Here is a 16,340-nt window from a genome sequence, read left to right on the forward strand (position 1 = left end):
AGTTGGCCAACATGCTGTTTGGTGTATCACTGCTTTTAATTTGACATTTCATTAGCAAACCAGGTGCACAAATGACAGTAACCTTTATCTATCCAGAGAGGCATGCACCTTTTGGCCAACAACCTGCTCAACATTCATAAACACACACACACTCACACTTCAGCAGTCACTGAGAGAGGATAGTGCTTTTCTCATTAGCTTCTGAAAAACTGGCAACAAGCCCAGTTTTCTAACCTCACAGCCAAATCTATATTTAATTGTCTTTATTTCCTGCCAGTTACCAACAAACTGCATAATGTAAAATAACCTTTACTTTTTTTTTTTTTAGGTGAACATGAATCTTCTTTTTTTAATCTAATTTTGAAATGAAGTGTGCTACTGTTTTCTTGTTTCGCTCGTATTTTAAGTATCAGGCTAATACGTGTCTAACAATACTACTGAGGCCTAAAAGTTTTTCAGAGGTTTAAAAGTCTTATCATGCCCTGGGGTTACTCTGGTAGCAGCCTCAGTAATGTGATTGATGCTACTAAGCCCCGTCAAAACCCTGTGTGCAGCAGGGTGAAGTGCACACTCTACTGGACCAACCGCTGTGTCGGGTGGAAACAGAAACCAATACAAAAGTGCAGCAAGGTGAAGCTAATGCAACTAACTGACTGGCTAACTGCCTTGATGGATCCAATTGGGAGTCAATTTACTGCTCTTGCCACTAATCTTTAAGCAACCGACACCCAATACAATGAACGTAGATTTAACATTAAACAAAGAGACACTCTGACGTGTTCCAGTACTTTAATCTATGTGGAGCACCAATTAAAATAGTAACAGATCAACCATTTAAGCTATAGGCTGAAATAACTGAGTGCTTCATGTGGATTAAAGCTCTTAAACATACTTTTATCCCTCTCAGTGTGAAATTCCTTTATTCACTGCAAGCAAGTTGTAAGACGAAAGTATTTTTGGGAATTTAACAATAGCCTCTTTTAACTCTGTCTCTTGTGTGATGTCCGATCTCTGCGGCATGTTATGTTGCAGACGCAGTTTTCAAGTTTATCTCCTTGTAATATACAGAAGATTTTAGCTCAGGGCTATGGTTTCGTTTGGCTTTGTAGCTCAAAGAACCAACCTGGGCAACATTCACAGAGCAACAAAAAGAGTACTATCTTTGGAAAGAAGCTGCTTGATGCATAACCTCCACTGGCTCCACTGGAGCGGCTTCACAGGAGCCATTCCAGGTTTACGGGTGCCTCAGTGGTAGTCTAAAAAGTTAAAACTGGACCACGCAAATTTTCATTACTGTTCAGACTTTACTGTGCAGATTTAAAAGGTTTACATTTATCCTCAGCTTTAGAATAAATCCTTGTCCTGTTTGTGCCTTGTGTTCACCTTATCTTTGTTGACCTTCAGTGGTCAAAATTCTGACCTTGCTGCTGTGATGTCACTGTTGGGGGCGTTGCTACAGGTGCATCGGGGTCCGTGGGTGAAACCAGAGGGAACAGTCAAACTCTGCTATTCAGTCGTTAAGTGTCTATTTAAATGTTTGAATTTACTCATTGAATTTATTCAAGAAGGGCAAACAAAGAAAACAGAAAACTAAGAATTTTAATGTACAGTACCACTTGTTCTCTGCTCATACAGCAATAAGACACTTGACCTTTGAGTGGTTATATTTGCACTGAGATTTAAATGAATATGCTTGGTGTGCTCAACCAGGTAGAAACTTTATCTATCTATCTCATAAACACCTCTTTGCACAGTATCAGTTGTTTTGCCAGAAGTCAGATCACATGTGCTCTGCCTTCTCCAGTGGGACTCTTCATCTTCTAATGAGAACACTCACACAGAGACCAAGTGACTTTCCAGTGAACATGGCAAACATGCAAGTACATAAACACAGACATCTATGTATGCATGCTCACTCACATCCACACTGGCTGATTAAGTGTGTCATCTACTGCATTGATCCCAGTGCATCAGAGGACAGTGCAGCCTGTGGTTAATACTTATATCGCACTGCATCAGAGGAATGTAGCAGAGCAAAGTGAAAAACAGGAATTTAAGTACCAGAGAACTGGTTGTTTGTGCCACACAAGCCATAAACCAATACATATTAGTGTATGAGAACAGAGCATTCTGAAATATCTCTATACAGACTGACTCATCAACAAAAGGCCCTTGAGCTGACTGCCTAATGTCCTACCATAATCACAGACCTAATTATGCTAATAGTCCATAAATAAAGCTAAACAAGACATTAATTAGTAAATGCTTTCACAGCAACGTACCTTTACACAACACATGGGTGGCATTAATGTGATGCTGCACCCTGAATAAATCTGTTTTAGATTAAATAGATCTTTTAAGGCTGTTACACATAGCTATATTTGCAGACATTTATTGCATTACACAGCAGTAGACAGACGTCACAAAGCTGTGTATTTAGCCTTATTTAGTAATAAAATGTAAAATGAATATTTGGAGCATAATGATCAAGTAAATGGACAAAGGTGAAGCTGATACAGGAGGGGCTTAATACATTTCTATTCTTAATATCTTGACCCAGTGCCAGTTAAGTGTTGCTTTAAAATGGTACTTGAGTTAGCTAGGAAATGCTGAGTTAATGAAGGTAACAAGCTGCTGAGGTTTCAATGCACTCAACTTGCATATTCAACTTAGAAAAACACACCACAACTGAGGTGTTAAATTAAGGAAAACTCATAACTGAACTGAAACACAAAGAATTCTCTTTTTGTAGGGAGAAACCTGAAGAGGGAAAATATGCTTTCCAAATGGATAGAATGAGGACATCAATAGAAGAATATTGATAGAAGTATTTGTCTTGACCTTTTAAAACTGACCTATAAATATCAGAGTACTGATTGCAGTCATTACGTGAGACCAGATTTGTGATTACGCAGAGCAGAAGTGTACTGCTTGTGTTTCCGCACAATCTTTTTTTTCCTCCGATGCATACATATGGGTGCACACTAGTCTGCATTCAGCACGAGCCCCACGTTTCCATTCAGAGAAAAAGTACAACAAAGCGCTATACTTTGAGCCATAGATCAACATGTCATGAGATAATGAGAATTTCTCTCTGCTGTTCTTATGAGATGTGAAACGACATGATGCATCATTAATCAGCATATCGCAAGAAAATGCAATCCTGCCTTGAGACAGTTAAACGACCGGTGCTGTTATGAGTGGTGCTAACTGGGAAAACACTACTGTCTCTGTTTCCCGGGATTGCGTCAGGTGTTGTAACCAGAGCAAGGGGTGTGTGTGTGTGTGTGAGTCTGAGTGTGTGAGGAGTACAATACAGCTTTTATTGGATCTGTCAGCCCATTGTCTGCAGCCAGTAACAGCTTGTTACATCAATGAAGGGGTCGCAAATCCATTCAATTCATCTCTGCACATAATGTGAGCAGGTGCAAAATAAAAGTCTTTAACCGAGTCTTTAATACCTGAAGATAATATTCACTGTTCATTACAACACAGTCTTGATTTTGTGTATGTGTGTGTGTGTGTGTCTGAGTGAAAACGGGAGAAAAGTGGAAACAATAAAAAGGATAAAGGTGAAGATGGAGGCAGAGACGGAGACACAGAGATGCGCAGAGACGGAGACACAGAGATGCACAGAGGTGGATGGACAAAATGTTTGCGTATTAATATGCACCCTGTCTGTGTTATATGTATTACACTCTATCCCATTTTCCAGCCAGCAGCTCCTAAATTAAATTCAGCCTTTCTGCTCACTGTTAATGATCCTAAAGACCACAGGCAGCTTGGTTGGTTGGCTGCTTGGTAAGGGACAATTTGCAGTGAAAAAGATTTGAAAAACTCTGAGAGGCAGAAGTACAGATAAAAAGTAACTTTCATGTCTCATAAAAGATCAGCAAACCGAAAACTGCATGAGGTTGCAATCATCTCCCTATCTGCCTCCAAGTCATTTTCATATTTTTTTGGTTGATTATTTGGTCTTTTTGCACAGGCGTGCAGGCCGGGCGCTGTGATCGGTTTCTAGATCCGTACAAATGAGTTACTCATCTCGGCTCAGTTTAATAAAAGCAACAGGCATAGCAGAAACTTTGTTCAAAAACGATTTCATGATGAAAGTTTTGTTTGAAATTGAGATAATCTGCTGTTTGTAGGTCCTGACACCTGCTATTACAAACTTAATGCAGGCAGGAAATGTCAGCTTTAAAGCCTTTGGTTAACAAAAGGTAAGGGTGTTACAGCCGGGGCCCAGTCCTTTAAAGAGGCCTTTGAAGATTAAGACATGGGGGTATTTTTCATCAGTATCATTATTCAAAACTGATACTGCATTTTGTAATAGACCTCTTCAAATATCTCTTTAACGACATGACAGCCCACTTGAATCGTCTAACCTGGCACTTCAACATCAATGCAGGGGTGGTGGTACAGTACTGTGACTCACACTACTAAGAACATCAGGATTAGAGGAGACAGCAGCAATCCAAATATAACCTGAAGAGAAGAAGTGAAGAGCTGAAATGTAACTTTGCCTAACAAGCTAAAGTCTGGGAGAAAAACTTGAATTCTTTTGACCTTTTGATACATGAAACTATATTAAATGGCCATTCTTTGTCATTGTTTGGTTTCTGAAGCAAACAATGCGTGGTACTGATTTGAAGAATTGTTGCAAATATACACAATACAGTATGTAGCAGTAACAATGTGATTAACTTGGACTGCAAATTTCTGCAATTTGCCTTTTCAGCTCTAAGTATAACAACTTTATATTACCCAGTTACTTCCCATTATGTATTAATATAAAATCCTAAGGTTTCCAAAATGGTCGGCTGTAACGTTCAGAATTGTAATTACTATGTAAAACCACCATTAGGGTCCTATTACAACCAGTCTGCTGGTGTGAGCCACTGTAAGTTAAGTGCCTTGCTCAAGGGTAGTGCAGTCAAATTTCTGCAGTGTTACAGACTTCATTAAACATGCCACATATCCAGTAAGTTCTGCTTTACTCTGATTGAGAAATACTGTTCCATTACAGGGGGATGTGTCTTCGATCTTCCCACCATTGTGATATTAGGTCAAACTAACATTTGTTAAGCCCCAACACCGTCATGCCCCATGTATCATCTATCATTTGCCAAGAGGCTCTGCAATGAGATTAAGGGCAGAGCACCCACTACAACAAATGCGTCACTGCCTTGCTAGTGAAGCCAAAGCTGTGTCTAATACAGAAACACAAACCCATACATTAAGGCAGTGAGGTGAGGCTAATGCAAGAATGCTGACTGGCTAAGTGCCTTGATTGATGCCTTCATGGACCAGTGTGCCAGCCAGGTTTTACACAGAGAGTGATTGATGGTACCACGGATGACAGACAGACTAATGATTTGGACAAGCTCCTTAATTAAACATCAATTAGGAACACATATTCAGTTCCCTCCTTCTCCACTCCTGTCGCCTAAAAGGAGATTTTTTTCTTTTTTTTTTTGTAGACGGGCGCATACATTCATACACCAATCAGCCCTAACATTAAGACCAGTTAATGGGTTTGTGATGAAAGGTATGATACCTATATGTATATTTATATGTACATATATGCATATTTATTTTTCTTTTTAAGATGCAGATGAGACAAATTGAGGAATAATTAAATCAGGAAATTCTTTTTTTTAATCTCAGAATAATGCAAACTCAATTCAGATAGAGATGAATACATTTACATAAAGGTTGTGTAATTAGCTTTTATCTCATTTATCAGACATGTCTGAAAGGCGTCAGGGAGATGACAGAATAGGAAGATGCTGCCCACATACACATCATAAGTCATATACATTATAAATCATTGCCGTAATAATACAGACAAATGCACCTATTTTGCTTAAATGTGTTTTTTGCTTTACATGTCATAACATGAAACATGGAAAGGGAAAACACTACCCACAAGGACCCACACATAGACAAAACACACACAGATCTCTTGTTATAACCATACTTGTCTGACTCTGCACTAGCTTCAGGGCTAATCTGCCAAGAAAGAAATGAATAATCAATAGGAAAGAATAGGAAATGAGCATCAGACAGAGATTCTGCTCTACATGATTTGACAAGAGAGCACTGAAGCCAAGGGTTATGTCAATACACTGCTGCACAAATACCAACCATTAGATTAAAGTGTGTGTGTGTGTAAGTATGGGTCTGTGTTTATATAATTGGTGCCTAAATTTGTGTGTATGTGTGTAGAATCAGAGATCAATGTCAAATATCATTTTAATATCATTCAACTGGAGAGTATGTATATGTGTGTGTGGAGCCAACAGTCAGGTCAATAAAATAAAAGCCTGGGAAAAAAAAAATCTGACAAGAAGTCAAGCGTCAATTCTTCAAAATGTTGCTGCAATAAATCAGATTCCAGTTTTTGACAAGAAAATATAGAAACACTGGGTGAAAGGAGTTGGTTAATAGGCTGGTTTGATGACAGAACAACTGATTGGACAAGTTTCCAAAAAAGGAAATCCCAGTTCATAACAGCTTGGGTCATATTTTTGTAGATGCAACTATGATTTTTATCATAATAACATTACCATTTCTGAGATATGGGAAAAAAATCATACTGGGATTAGTTATCGTGTTTTAGATTATGTAAGCACTGAATTAGGATTTTGCTCTGTAACAGCTAGATGTGTAAAGTCTTAGCTTTAGTTATTGCAGGTTTAAAGACCAACTTAACACCACCTTGTTTGGGCCAACGTCCTGTTGTAGTGGTGATGTAGAAGTGTACTTTGGGGTGTGTAAGTGCACCTTGACATCACTGTTGTGAATGAGTGCAGTGGCACCCCACTTTTCAGCCCGGTGTTAAGTTACTCTCTAAAACCTTTATGATCATCCAATTGCCCCATTTAGGAATGCTGTTGTGTCCAAAGAGCTCAGTGATCACCTTGATGGTAACACTGTTACTATTACTGATAGAAAATGCAGGTAAAACTACAAAAATAAGCCCAAAGTTCTATTGAACCAGAATTTCATTTTAATGGCAGGAGTGCTATCTAACTCTCTTGCTGACGGCCTGTTGGGGTTATTTACTGACGGAACAGATCTCTCTTTGAGCCGGCTTCTGCCTTCTTTTCTTCCTCTTTTATCTACGTTCCCTTCTCTCCTCAGACCTCCCATCAGACTGCAGCGAGACTGTTTTTGCTTCATAAAGAGCAATTTGCCACAGAACACCACTTTTCATGACTAATGTGATGCCACTGACATATGTGGCTAATATATATTACATCTCTACATTATTATGGGTATATATTTCTACTGATAGTACACACAGTTGATATAAATTATTCATTAGTCATTATTCATATTATGCTGAATCACTGTCCCGGCACAACTTGGTTATGCTCACTAGCGCTCTCTCTCGCTGCCTTCATCTTTTTTAATTTCCTTTTGTCACTCCGTTCTTCTCGTAATCTCTCTCCTGCACAGCTTTCATATGAACAAACAGACAAGAAATCTCATTTGTGTCACTGAAGGAATGTGTGTTTTATGTCAGCAGGCCTCCTGTCTTCCCACTCTCGAACGAGCACATATACCTACACACCCTGACGCACACAAAAAGGAGGGAGAGAGGGGGAACGGAAAGAGACACGAGTGAAGGTAGAGAAAGTGCACGATAACAATAGTCAGAGGAGAGGGGGAGAAAATTGGATCAAACAAGACAGAAGGATGGAAAAAAAAGAAACCTCAATAGAAGTAGGAATGAAAGATGATAAAGAGAAGGTAGTTTCATGGAAGGAAGGTTGAGAAAAATAAGAGAAACAAAAGAAGCGACAGAATCAGAGAGAAACGACAAGAAGAAAACAGGTATTGTTACAGAGAGGCTGAACCGTAAAATCACATTAGTAGAGCAGCATTTGTTCTCTCTAACCTGCAACAAGCCCTCGCAGTCGTGTGTGTATTTGCACGTCCACTCACAGAGGCATGTGGTAACAGAAATGCACAAATATGCACACACGCCTGCTGTCGTGTTACACATTATTATTTGAATATTCATACGTTTTATTCTTGCACGACCGGGGACAAGAAAGATGGAAGTAAGCACGGTAATAAATTTGGATCTGATCATAATACTGTCAACTGCATGGGATTTTTTAAAAAGTCATTAGGCCAGAAAGCCATCATCCCTTCAATCACCCTTTATGTAATGTTAAAAATACTCTACATCTAAGAAATTAAATGTGAAAAAACAAAGCAGCGTTTAAAACCTTGGTCACAATTCGTAGTTTGGGCAACCATTCATATCAGTTGTGGTAGCATTTTACTCCCTCGGTTCTCCTTCTGACACTGACTGTTATGGAATTCCTTACAACACGCCAAACAATTCCAGCGGGTGTGGCCACTCAGATACCGATCTCCTACACCAAAGAGACAATGCTGTCACTCCACTCCCCTGGATTTACTCCCATCACAGACTGGCCCGAAGCTGTGGAAGTGCAGCCTAAACAATGCAGGAGTCAGCAGAAAAAAGGCAGATGGTTTATTGGGGAGCTAAGACAGCACCTCAGACGACGGACAAACAGACCTCCATGGCCCTCCATGATATTGTGCAATATAAGGTCACACAGTAGCAAAATGGGGGATCTCTGCATCAATTGTGATGTTCCTTATAGGACACCTGGCTCAACTAAGATATTTCCAACTCCCAGGTTGACGTTGTGAGTTTCTCTCTCATCTGTGCGGCCATAAAAGAATCGTCAGGAAAGGACAGAGGTGGAGGCTTTTGTGCATTTGTGAGTAACAACTGATGTAAACAATGCACAGTTAGAGGAACCATCTGTAACCCTGACATTGAACTTGTTTGTCTAAGTACAAGACCGTTTCTTCCCCCCCATGGGAGTTTGGGAATATTATCATCTGTGCGGTCTATGTTCCACCCAATGGGAATGCAGCGACAGCTGCAGCTCGCACAGCAGACTGTGTTCACCATCAGCTGCAGCGTGCACATCTGGGGCCCACATTTTCATTCACTACTGCAAACTCGATATGTAACACGTGACAACAAGATCTTAAACAAATGTTATGGCAAACTCTGAGCACAACACAGTGCAGATAATACAAACATACAAGACTCTGTGCTTAAACACAGCAAATGACAAGTGAAAACAGTGACTGTGGAGTCCGATGATAAACAGACGATGAAAGGATGCTTCCTGTGAAATGACTGGAATATTTTCCCTACACAAATGTAGATGAGGCTGCTCACCAAAAAGTCCAAAAGTTGTTGTAACCCATGCGGATGTAAACAGGTTAGTAACAGGAAATAAACCTTAACACACAATAGTCTGAGTGCATAACCTCAAATACATGTACATCCAAATAATTACTGTGTATGATCTGCCTATTGACTTGTATGTGTTTATTTACATTTGTGTGCTGCAGTGGTTTTCTGTCTGTATCCATTTCCAGGTGCAGGCTGTGGGTGTGTATCCGCGACAAAGCAGTGTGTGTGACAGCGGTGGTGTGAGCAGAGGGTTCCCTAGAGCTGCTGAAGATGAATTACCCTATGTGTGGGTCTGTGAGTTTACAGTGACAGATGGGCAGTGAGATGCATTCAACTACACAGGGCTGCCTATGATGGCAACAGGCAGCCTCACATGCATATCCACACACAGACGAAAGTTTCTATGTGTAAGAACACCAGTACATTAAATACATCTCAGCAATCAGTCATACACACACACACACATTTACACAAAGAGTCATCCATGAGAACCGTTAGATAACCGCAAGAAGATGAAAAAGGATCATTTCACTGCAGCTAAATGCCAATTCATCTCACCTACTGAAAACTTATGCTGCACAGAGTCATAAAATACTGCCGACCTGTTGCTGACTGTGTCTCACAGTCTGCAATCTGTCTGTCTGGGCCTGTCTGTCTCTAATTGTCCATCAAGCTCTCCATCTATGTTTGTCTCCATCTTTTAGTCTGTTCTGCCCTGAAGCCTTTTCACAGGGGAGGGAACAGTTTATCCAACCTGCAAGCCTAATAACTCTCCTTCCCCATCGACCTCGTTAGGATATGGTCTATTTGCAGCCAGTGAACATGTGTTTGTGCACAAGGGTAAATGTGTGTATGCTGGGCTAAGTCGGGATCTAATTAACTCCTGGAATGGCATCTCACACTGAGAGATCCATGCACACATTGCTAGTGTTGGATGAAGACTTTGCATCTTCAAAAGCACAATTTCTTTTTTTTTTTTACTAAGTAAGAAAAGCATCCTTGTGTTCAGAAAGCAAGGGCATCAAACTGTTGCCTAGTATATACCCTTTAGAAGATAATTTTCTCATTAATAACACTCTGTAAAGTATTAATTATTTATGTTGAACTTGGGAAATGTAAAGCTTCATGTGGGCGCGTGTGTGTAAGCATTTGATAATCTTCTATGTTTACCAATTAAGGCGGAAGTTACAACCTTCTGTAGGCAGCTGCAAAAGGAACTACAGGCTCATCCTAATCTAATCAGGGAAAGTAGACCAGAGAGCTAAAACTATTATGGGAGGATTTTCACTCACAGAGTTTACTGCTCTTTACACAAGTATCCCTCATACTTTTCTTAAAGGTCTGACCTCAAGTTAAACAAAAAGTATGGTCATTTGCTGAAGCATCACAATGTTTGTGAACCAATACCAATTTTTAACTGAGCACATATTGTGTAATAGTGTACTGTGTATCATATCTACACCAACATGCCCCTTTCAGCGTTACACCCTCTATTAATTTGGTTTGCTATTCACTGCCTGTGTCTGCACCATGTGCTTCCCCTCATTCAGTAGTTAGGGAAGGAGTGTTACTGGACCCATTAATCCCAGAATGCAACACTAGATTCATCCCTAATAAGTAATGCAAGTGCAAACCACACAGCTGCATGAAATATACATTATTACAAATAGCTTTGCAAATAGCTCTTCTAAGAGAGCTCGCCCATCATGTCTATTTGAATGTAAACACCGATGTAAGTCTACCTCGTTTATAGAGCTAACTTACTTTTATTTGCCACATTTTTGGAGAAATATAACAAAATGTTAGAGCACATTAGTTTCTGTGACCATGTGAACAATCTGAGCTTTGACTAAGAACAAACAGTGGAAGACTGAGAACTAGTATCTGTAAGAATATCAATACAATCAATACAATTATGCCAATAAAGGCCTTAAAAGTGGAATCTGACTAAAACAAAAAAGCAGACAGGTAAAGAATCAAGAGAGAAGTTGAGAAAATGCTAGGCAGAGTTGACTAAAATTGACAGCCAACAAAGAAATGAAAGATCACCAAACCAAGAAAAAGAGGGATAAAATACTGGTTTCATTTCTTTGACACACAACCCACACATGAGAAAAGACAAAGAAAAACACAACAGCCAACAGTGTAACAACCTTCTTTCCTGCTCGCACTGCACTTCAGTTCCTCTGTGTGTACCCGAGCCTTATAGCTCCTGTCACAACCAATGCTATTCACTGCAGGAATGGATACATCGATGAGCCCACGTGGAAAAGCGTGAGTGGATGCGCTTGCATGTCTGTTTTGCCCCTTGTTTCTGTACTGTATATTTCAGCCAATCATTGTACTACAGAAGTAAAACCCTGAAGTCCAGTTTAATAAAACAGAATTAATATTTTATTCCACTGACAATTCTGTGTTGTAGCTCAGGTTAGTGGGTCTATTTAACAAAGCTCGTGAGGAGTAGATAAACCTGTATCTTTATTTTAAAAAAAAAGCTAGAGAGACGTGAGGATCGGATGTCAAAGTACCACATTAATTAACACACAGCTTGTGCACTCATTCATGATTTTATCTGGAGCCACTGCAGGGCTTGTCAGTGTTTGCGAGCATGTAAGTGCGTATGTAGGCTTATCTGCAATCTGGTGTCTGCTTCAGTCAGCTTCTCCTCTGGCATCAGTTTTACCTGACTGCACACTTTCAACAGAGCAGAGTTTTATTCTGGTGTCTGAGTTGTCCTGGCTGATGTGCTTACGAGCATATCAGCCTGAAAAAGGGGGCTTTTTACTTCAGTCAGAAGCCTGAGTGCCTTGGATTTCCCTTTTCTTTTGTGCTTAGTATTCTCTTGATGAAAGATGAAATGATGAGAGATGAAAGTTATGGCAATGTACTCTAAATAAATCATTAAAATGAATTTACTGGACTAGAAAACAGATGTCTGGCACCGATGGTAGTAGCTGTACTAAGCTTAAAAAAAAACACAAATACACCACCGAAAGATATCATGCAACAACCACATTACTGTATCTGAATACTGGGCACATTTCTATGAAATATGTATTAGCTTCATGTAACTCATTCTGCATTCACACAAGAATCAGTTTAAAAGAATATCTTGCAGGTAGGAATGAAAGACAGAAGCAAAAGAGTTTTGTTTTTGTTTTTGTTAAGACGGTGATGCATCAGTCGTGGTGAAAGAAAACTGATGATGAAACACTGGTTTCCTCTGATGCAGCATCAGAGGAAGCCAAACAATTGTTTGGAACTGAAAAACAGGATTCAAAACAAGTCTGAAGTTTTCCCAGACATTCAGGAAACCGTTTTCTTTGTCTTTTAATGGTCACCTATTAGAGTTAAACTAATTTAAGCAACACATTTTTGCACTGCATGCAAGAGTGCCACCGGTGTGCTAACAATGTCTGAGCAGAAATACGTGTTCAGTGTATGATGAATATATAATGTTACTCTATGTTATTCTTTTTCAAACTGTGCAACACGACAGGAGACATCTATAATGAGAGAAGAGTTGTTTTGGACTGTACATTTAGTCAAGTACTTCACTCATTTACAAATCTGAGATACTTACACAATACTTTACATGAGTATCTCCATATCATGCTAGTATATACTTATACTCCATCATGGTTCAGAGGGAAATATTGCACTTTTTTCTCTGCTGCATCCACTTGACAGCTTGAATCACTAGTTACTTTACAGATACTACATTAAATAAAGATCAGCTTATAAAATATGACACATTGTGATAGAATAAACTACCCAGTGGAATATAAAATAGCTAAAACTATCTCCATCATGGCCAACTGCAGCAGTAAAATGCTACTTACACCTTAACCCTACTATTATGTTAAAAAAATTACATCCATTATGTCATGGGTCAAACTGACCTGCAACATAATAGGAGGGTTAAAGCAGCGTATATAATAATGTAACACTGATGGGACATTCTTCTGAATAATGAACACTTTTATTTTTGACACTTGAAGTAGGTTTTTCTAATAATACTTGATACTGAATGCAATGTTTTCATGTTGCAGTATAGTCTTGACTATTTTTATTTAAGAGGCTTTTCCACAGCTCTGGTATCAATGACAGACTCCTGCTGTTCATATTTGTTGTTGGTAGTGACGCGTTTAAAGATGACAGAGCGTGGCGTCTTGCACAAACACGCCGAGAGACTGGGCTAAGGTTATGTTTGGGCCAAGTTTACTCACACTCGGAAGGAACTGACTTTACTCTTATTTCCTTCTCCTGGTCTCAATCATACTGCGACTTGTTGGTTTATCCTGTCTCATTTGCTGCTTTTCCTCCATTATTCATGTATTTTATTATTATTTTTGTGTGTCTGTTTCTAATTTGTGCATCCACACGTTATTTTGCGATCTTTCTTGCTGTTAATTTTCTTATTTTCACTTGTTAACGCCATCTCACTTTCTATTTGTCTCTTCCTCTCATTCCAATCACATGCAATAATCACACCCATTTCCACATCCTCCCATCAGCTGTGTCACCACAGCGACCTTGAGCAGCGGGCTGCTGATTGGCTTTTGTGTTGATGATTTAGAGGTCGCGAACCTCAGCACTTGGAATTAATGGACTCTGTCGCACGACTACAAGGCCCTCGACACAAACACGCCCACATGCACAGATGCCACGGCTAGTAATAGACGGTCAATGGGAGTCACAGCCTTTACAAACCTAATTATGTGAACTAATGGCGGTCATCAGCCAGGGAATACTCACAGTGTCACACACACACACACACACACACATAAACATACAGACTCAATCACAGCAGCATAAGGTCGCACAGAACCTAAAATTGGAAGGGTTTTATAACTTGTGATCAAGGACGTGAATACGGGTAATATCCAATGGCATCACTAACTCTGCTGTAAGTGTGACACCTTTTGTGTTTCCAGTGACAAGTATCGGTACTGTAAAAGTGCACACACAGCCCTGTCTAGATCATGTACGCACACAAAGCACAAAGCACAAGGCGCACACAGGTTACACATCAGTTGCGGTGTTTGTGTAACAAGCTGTAGACATTTTGATGCGACAGCAAAAATGAGGCTCCAACCAAATATCATGCGCACACAGTGACACACACAAGCAGGAGACTCAATTACCGTATTCACGAGCACAGACTCAACAGCAATTATTTCATTTCTCTTTTAGTTCTGACTACACAAACAGCTGCTCTTGGTGAGTTGAATTGCTCCTTGCTGCCTAACAGTTAGTGTGATCTGTGCTTTAATGGTACTTATTGAAGGCAGCAGTGCACTCTACAATATATACACTAATTAAACCTCTGGGCTTGTCCCTGTTGACAAATTTTCAGAGCCAGGATGCTCCAGTGAAGCCTTAAGACAATCCCCAATGATGTGGTATATCTGTACAGATCTTTGTGGGCTGGACTAATTGGAAAAGCCCAGAAACACAGGTGGCTTTTAGGGTGAACTAGTTTCACTGGTGACTGCAACTGTGAGGAAAGCTGAGGCTGTTGAGAAATCTCAGAGAGAGATGAAAGAACCCAGACAGTTCTTGGATTTCTCAAGCTGGAGTCTGGGCATTGTTAAGCATTTTAGCTAATCCTTGTTTTGAAATTAAAAAGAAAAAAAAAAAAAAGATGAATGACACTGCACAAAGAAGCAAGAATCTTGTTGATGTGGTGCAGGGATGAGAGGCGACCAATTATAACTGACCACCTGCCGCATTTCTTGGAAGGTAAAACTTACAAACACCTGTAGAACATCTGTGGAATTAAAACACCTCCTCTGAAATTGGCAAAGTGATTTGTTACAGCCTCTGTTACAAGAATAAAACCCCACTCTAACTAGGAGGATTTCTATCGCTTTTTGTACGATGGAGCAATCCAAACAAAATCCACCTAATTACAGACTGCATGTTGTTTGCCAAATCCAAAGAGAAGGTGCAGCCTGTTTTGTCTATCGTCCTTTGTGAGGTTCTTTGTTTTTCCAAATGGTGGAAGCCCTATGGTTGACAGAAAATCATTATATAAGAAGTCAAGGTGTAAAGTGTCTTACCTGTGCATTTTTTCAGGCTACCGGGTCGTTTACCGTGCATCCCCAGCTTACAGTTAAAGTTTTCCTCCCAGAATTCAGCAAACCAAACATTTCTTCTGTTGTTGGACAGCGAGCGGCTACGGAAATACCGGTCGAATGCTGTAAATGAAGACAGAGAGGGCACAGGATAAAAAACACTGGGTGAAAAGAGATTTCTATTTTCCCTTTTCAAAACAGAGCTGAAAAAAATTGACCTGCAGTCAAATTGACCTGCAAAGTGATGCAGCATCTTTTTTTTTTTTTTTTTTAATGTCCTGCAGAAGTCACCAGCTTCCTTTCCACAGATGCTGTCTGTACTAAAAAAAAAAAAATTGGGTGTTGTTTTTGGTTTGGAATTAATTTTGCCTATATCATGAAAAGTCTATCGATCCAAAGTATGACTGAAAAGCCATTTCTATGGAGCCAACCAGTATTAGCAGCTCCTATCAAGTACTGAAACAAGCACAGCAAACATTTTAAACTGAGCTTTCACAATATGTTGGCTACTTGTCCGGTTTAATAAATAGAGATGAGAAGAGAAGCAGGGAAAAACACATTCCTCCACTCAAAGGAATGGAAGTAGCCTACCAGATGCTGGCAGGCTAAGATGAAGAAAGAAAAAGAGAAACAAGACAGACAAAAACATGCCTTGTACTTATTTGTTTCTTATCAGAATTAATTGGGAAAACAGCTTTTTGCTTTGTTGTCTACGAGAAAAAATGGCAAAAGACTTCTTCTATGGCCACATTGCTAAATTCCCCACCTTAAAATCATGAGTGGTGTGTTTGCGACTTGAAAACGAGGGAGAGCTATTTATTGTTCCTGTGGACCTCAGGTATACCCTGAGAAGACTGAAAAAAAAAAAAAAAAAGCATTTACACTTCACTATTAAAAAGAAGGTGTCATTTCCAATACTGCTGGGACTGTAGTTCACGAGAACATAGTGCATGTGAAACAGTGGAGAGTGGGGAAATCAGTGGGGACTATCAGACTGACTT

The 16,340-nt window shown here is 39.7% G+C and overlaps 1 protein-coding gene across 1 annotated transcript in view; it reads right to left on the minus strand.

The window, feature by feature from the left end:
- The window catches only part of grm8a (glutamate receptor, metabotropic 8a), a 117,331-nt gene that overhangs the window by 45,848 nt on the left and 55,143 nt on the right, over positions 1-16,340 (minus strand). The window contains 1 exon segment of the mRNA XM_041029981.1: positions 15,325-15,462. Within this exon segment, the coding sequence (XP_040885915.1) occupies positions 15,325-15,462 (138 nt within the window).

The sequence above is a fragment of the Toxotes jaculatrix genome, chromosome 22 (genome assembly GCF_017976425.1).
Source record: "Toxotes jaculatrix isolate fToxJac2 chromosome 22, fToxJac2.pri, whole genome shotgun sequence".
Lineage (NCBI taxonomy): Eukaryota > Metazoa > Chordata > Actinopteri > Toxotidae > Toxotes > Toxotes jaculatrix.